This window comes from Anoplophora glabripennis, unplaced genomic scaffold (assembly GCF_000390285.2).
Source record: "Anoplophora glabripennis isolate ALB-LARVAE unplaced genomic scaffold, Agla_2.0 scaffold114, whole genome shotgun sequence".
NCBI classification, from domain to species: domain Eukaryota; kingdom Metazoa; phylum Arthropoda; class Insecta; order Coleoptera; family Cerambycidae; genus Anoplophora; species Anoplophora glabripennis.
Window position 1 is genome coordinate 252,617 of NW_019416319.1, and position 6,454 is coordinate 259,070.

The window sequence follows — 6,454 nt, forward strand, 5'->3', positions numbered from 1 at the left end:
TATAGTTTTCGAAAGTTTTATCACTTTTTGTTTATAATTGACATTTTTACAGCAACTTAAAAAAATTGACGTTTTATACCGTTTTTTCAATCTCACGGCTTTGTTATTGCAAATTTCGTAATCTGACCATCGTCATTTTGTAGCTATTTTTATTACGAACAAAATCATGTCCTAAGCATTTTTTCGTACAAATTCATCCCGCTGAATTATTTAAAGAAAACTACTAAAAAAATAATTTTTCACGATTAAATTGTTAATAACTTTTTTCCTGATAAAATACTTTGTCAGCAAATTAGCCTGTTATTGTACTCATCATTTAAAGTACTCCTGTGTAGTTATTTCCGAGTTATCAAGAAAATGTCACCAACAGTAACTTTTCCGCCTCTGCCGACTGGACTAATTGATTTTGCAAAACACAAACTTGACAGTGACTTGTCGAAAATGTCATGTTGTTTTGAATGCATAGTTGTTTCCAAAAAATATGGGATATGTATATTTTCTGTAATATGTTCATAACCAAGTATAATTTTTTGTGTAAAATAAAATTATCTGCCTATTTCTAGTAGTTGACTGTAAAATGAACGCCCTGTATGATTTAACCCAATAGGAACATAATCACTGCATACTTCATGAAGAGAAACTAATCAACAGCAAATTTTGCTCAAATCGGTTAACTGGGTTCTGAATTAAGGAGAAAACAAGAAATTAAACCCTTGAAGTTCTTATGTAACATTCATTAGGTGATACTCGGTACATATAAAAATCAATAGGAATTAAATGCCACAAGATGTTTTAAACACAAAAAGACTATCAAAATAAATATGATCCCTTTCCGAGTATTATGTGGAATAATGGCAAAATACAATTTGCCTATTTAACCTATAAATATTTAATAACACACTCGTGCTCACGTAGGTCTTTCATTTTAAATATAACTTTATGTAATAAAATATTCAAGTTGCATATTACTCCATGTTTAAGCGAACGTAAAATATTAAATAGCAATGTTGAACTGCTGAAAAATACAATTCAGCATTTTATATTTAGTGCAAAATTATTTGAGCAAATATTTTATAACAAATATAACCTTTAAGAAGGTATTTAAAATAGTAACAACAAACTGAGTGTATTATTAAGCTTATTTTAAATTTAAATAGACAATAAATAACTCGTAAAATATCTCAGCCTTCGGATATGCTTACACAGCCTCACAAAAAAAAAGTTCAGCACCAGAGCTGATGTCTCGAGTGGATGTGGATTTAATTTGTATATATTTTTTCCAATGCTCAAAATATTATTTTAAAATGTATTCTCAATTTACAAATTGTTACTTTTCATTATAAAGCTTTACCTTATCCTCACTATTTCACCCTGTTTTAAGGGATATTTTAGCATTTTACTATACAATGCACTGGTAAATTGCTTTTTGAGTTTCGGATTCGGATTCAGTATCAAAAAATACAAAAAATCTATGTACTCTTGACACTGGTGCAGAACTCTTTTTTGATGATGAAAGGAACAAATTCGTTTAAAATTCAGGTAATTATTTTGTGCAAAAACGCTCGGAGATGTCGATTATTATTTTTAGTTGCGGATTTTTTGACATAAGAAAAATGTATACAGGGTGTCTCAAGAAGAACATATGCAGTCATCATTGATTTTTAATGGAACACACTGTATATTGTGCCCTTTTTGAATTGTAGGGTAAATTCTAAAATAATGACGTTGATGTGATAAATGGAAAAAAGAAATTAATGTTTAATCATAAAACATTATTTAAATAACAATTGCTTTATAATAAATATTCAATGTTTTGTCCGCTTTACTTCAATACTTTTTTGTAGTCGAAGGATTGTTTCCCGTTGAACGAATTATCTCTACTGGAATAAGTCTTATTCCAGTGGTGTATTCTCTGTTTCAGGTCATCAAGATTATTTGGTCTATTCGCATAAAGTTTAGATTTCAAATAACCCCATAAATAAATCTAAATGCGTTAAATCCGGTGACATTGGTGGCCACTCAATAGAACCTTTGCGTTCAATCCATTTATTAGGGAAATTTCAATGTCAAGAAATTGTCGAACTACAATTGCAAAATGAGAAGGTGCCCCATCGTGTTGGAACCATAAGTCATTATGAGGAATATATGAATGTTGTGGAATAGGAAACAAAACAACTAAAGCGGGAATGAGTTCAAACTGAAGAAAGTCTAAGTAGCGATCTCCATTTAAATTTTCTTCAAAAAAATAAGGTGCAAGAATTCGGTTTTCGACAATACCTGCCCAGACACTTATTTTTTGACAATGGTGTATGTGACAGACTTGATGTCCAACGAGGATTTTCAGTTGCAGTTTTATCTGTTTACGTGGCTATTTAAAACAAAAGTAGTCTCATCAGAAAAATTAATCTTTCGTGTGAAATCCTTAAGTTTTGATTATTCATCTCAATTATCTGCTCAAAAAACTGCGTTCTTTGTCCAAAATCGTCTTCTAATAGTTCGTGTATCAATTGAACCTTATAAGGATGATATACTTTCGGAGTATTTGTGACACAGATCCCGACGACAAATTAAGGAGAGAACGCATTAGGTGGTCGCGGTCCCGTCGCATCGCGGACCGTGCTAGTCGCGATCGCGCGCGGTGGAGTTCCTTTCCATGTGTTATAATGTATGCATTCGCACTAGACGTTCCCGAGCTCATCTCGCTCACATCGAGTTCTCCACCGATATTTTCCAAAGAATCTCGGAAGACCACGATGCGATCGAGATGAGCTCGAGAATATCTAGTGCGAATGTTTTTGATGATCGCGTACCATACTAATTCTATGAATCGTTTAAAATCGAAGTAAATCGGCAACGTGACCACCCGAAATTTTAAAGAAGTTACCTTAGACAAACGGCCAGTCTTTCTACAGGTGGTATGTAGCGTCTAAATCTTGTATTTTGCAACTGAATGTCTCTAGTAGCTCAATGTACTTTCCAAATGGCATACGGAAGTACTGAAAAAATCGCTGTTCGTCCAATAACAATTTTTTTTAATAAAGTTTGAAATTCACCCTCTACTTTCNAAATCGACGGGTCTGAGCGTTTTTCTACAATCTTGACGCAGTTCCTGAAAATGGCACTGTTTCGTTTTCATTTGGCCACCCTGTATACTTACTAGTAAAATAGTTTGGTTGTTAATCACATGATAGTTTCCAGCCCTTAAGCGAACGCTTTTCTGACTTCTGGCAATTATTATCAAAAAATCATTTCGTAGAGGCCGCAGAATCGGTAAATACCATTCGCACTCGTGATATATCATGTCTGCAGTTGCTGCTAACTAAAAAGAAATAGTTTTCCTTTGTAAATTATTAATTACTTTTTAACGCATACTTCGTCCATCAGTAATTGTGCAGGTAGACCATATACCAAGGAGTATTCCATAAGTATACACAAACTGACCAATATTATTCTAGTTTTGTCAATGATATCTCCACTGAAAATTAAAATTCGGGCGACCGGTTTTAAAATAATTAAATTATTAGCAAGTACTTACTTTAACGACAAAATATACATATTTATGCACATCTCTGTAACGCTGGAGACCATCAACAATGCAGTTGGGACAGATAATAATTTATTCAAATCTTTAACATATCTAGAAAAGTATAAACACTGGGAGATATCACCTACTGAGTTAAATTAAGATATATCTACCTTATGAGAAACTGTTGATATTCAACAATGGTCTTTAAATCTCGAATAAATTCATCTAGACCGTCGGTATTTTCAGCATTTAAATTTATGCTTCCAATTTTCAGATTCAACAACCTAAATTGTACCACAACCAAAGTAATGAGGGCACACGTAAAATTACTGAAGGAAATAAAAGATATTGCCGCCAATAGAAGATAATAGAACTCAAAAATATAAAACAAAGGAAATGGAATCATAGGCGGTGTAACAGTTAAATATTGATGACCCTTTAACAATAAACGGCTTCAGCGCGAATATGAAAATACCGAAGATAAGAAGACAATTAAAACTCGTTTCAATTCTTTTCAAATATTGCATGAGTAACATTATTTTATCATCTGCAACGTTGACTTTCCAGAAGTCTTCCATTCTTTGTAAAATCTGTTGAATCTTATCCTACTTAGCACCATACCCAAGTATTTAATAGATGCCTGAAATGGAAATTAACTATTGCTAATCGAGTTAATGAAGCACCCTATATGAGAGTCTTTACAGATAAGTAAAGATAAGCAAAAAGGCAGTATCAATTCTATTTTTATTTGACAACAATTTGCATAACAGTGTTGAATTGGTAATACTTACAAGGACAAAACTATTCAATGACTCCACATAGTCTAGATTCTTATCCTGATAACATTTTAGGCATGCCATTAGAAAGAAAAACGTTGTTATTAAAATGTTGAAAAAAACGCGACATTTGCTAAAAGGTTGTTGAGGGTGTACTCCAAGAAATAGAAAATATTTATAGCAGTAACTGCTTATCATATTTAGTTGTAACAACGGCCAACAAATTGTGTGGCAGAGTAAATGGTAAGTTATAGAAGTTCTCTTGCAGCAATCTTATATAAGTATACAGAGGAAAATTACTCCTTTCCACTAGATACCTATTACCTATAATTTCCTTAGAAAATTCTTAATAGATCATTGGAAAAAAATACTTAATTGACATCAAGAAATGAAATATTAACTGAAGTTATTTATTTGTGACGTGGTTTTAGTTTTTCCTCTATTTACTTGCTTATTTTGCGCCCTATGAAAAAAAATTATGTTTATTATTATTATTATATATTTTTTATTACTCATGAGGCATAACTCCCACCTTTTCGCTTGTTTTTTAGGTCGGTAAAAAGCTGTTTGCCTACTCTACTTATTTCCATGCGGTGATCACACTTTTCGCCTGCGAATTGGCAATGAAACATGCAAAATTTAAATACACACTCGAAAATATTATTTTTAAAAAGTGACATTTAAATGACAGTTGATTATGTCAACCTAAACTGACCCCACACCGCGGCTTCACCCCTTGACCCTAAGATTTCACCTCATTCGTAATAAATAATAGTATGTATGTGCAATTCGTACGGTTGCATATTGCCCACTTGAGCGGATCAGCCCCCTCTCGTGGACAATACACAATTTACTGCACTTATTGCACAATATACTATTATTTCAAAAAGGAAATTATACAAAATTTAATTAGGACCCAACTACATCAATGGAAATTAAAATTTTATGTAATACAAACAAGAATTTCCAGATAATGAGTGTTTGCAGTCCATATGTATGGAACATATGAATCTGTAAAAAATTTACAATTTTTATTTAAAATCTTGTGTATTATGTCAAAATTACCTCGTGCGTGAATTTTGGGGACACCCTTTATAAAAAGCGTGACAACATTGACAAACATTGCTATTACACCAATCATAGAAAAGACAGTTTGCAATTTTTTATAAACATTTTTATTAAAAAAACGCATTTTTTTTAGTTTTTTGCTTATAAAAATTAAACTAACTAAGCGATCTGAATGCTATGAGCAGACAATTTGTAGAGAATCGAAATACGAATAAAATGAGAGGTCGATCGATCGATCGGATAATTAGAAACAAAGAAAACCCGGAAAAATCGGAAAATTTAGCATTTTTTTTTAAATTCATTACTCCGCCATTTTTTAAGTCGTAGAGTTGACCCTGTGCACAAAAGTAGTGAATTACATGTACTTTAAGTGTGCACAAAGCAGATACTGACGAACCATTAGTTTTGACACAATTGCAATTTGAATTTTTTGGTGCCCTATTTTGCAAAGTTTCTGGATGCGTTGGAGGTGGTCCTATTTTAATTTTTAAGCCTTTTAATTTTTTATTCTACTTTTCCGATAAAATGATGCGAAATAGGTGAAATAGGGACAGTGAATATACAGGGTGTCCCACGGTAACGTGACATTAGACATATTTCAGAAACTGACTTCGATTTTAATATTGAAAATTTGGGCAATAGTGTTTCTCAACTAAAATAATGGCGTCCACCTAACATTTCCAGTTATACACACTGTATATTATTGCAATTTTGGATTCTACGTCAATTTTTAGGTCTTTCATAAATGTTTGGTATTCTTAAAATTAACCGTTTGATATACAGGGTGTATCTAAATAACACCGAAAAAATTCAAGGGGCGATTCTCCGATGAAAATTAATAGGGGTCTTTGGTATATAATTTTTTGAAAAAATCCTTCCCTGAAAAGTTACGCCCCTCCTAAAATTACAAAAAAAAATTGTTTTTCTTTTTTATCTTCCACGTACATCAAGCTAAAGAAACCAAACTTGGTGAACATTATCTGTCAATAAAACTACACTTTTTGAAATTTTTTCAACCCTGAACTATTTTTGTAAGGGGTTGAAATAATCAACCCCTATGACATTTTTTCTTATAATTTTTTTT

The 6,454-nt window shown here is 32.2% G+C and overlaps 1 protein-coding gene across 1 annotated transcript in view; it reads right to left on the reverse strand.

The window, feature by feature from the left end:
• LOC111691376 (odorant receptor Or2-like) overlaps window positions 1–6,454 on the reverse strand; it is a 12,369-nt gene that overhangs the window by 1,374 nt on the left and 4,541 nt on the right. Inside the window, exons 2-5 of the mRNA XM_023454083.1 lie at window positions 3,697–3,810; window positions 3,536–3,637; window positions 3,373–3,475; window positions 3,158–3,319 (exon numbers count right to left, since the gene is read on the reverse strand). Of these exons, the coding sequence (XP_023309851.1) occupies window positions 3,158–3,319; window positions 3,373–3,475; window positions 3,536–3,637; window positions 3,697–3,810 (481 nt within the window). The remainder of the gene's footprint in view (window positions 1–3,157; window positions 3,320–3,372; window positions 3,476–3,535; window positions 3,638–3,696; window positions 3,811–6,454) is intronic.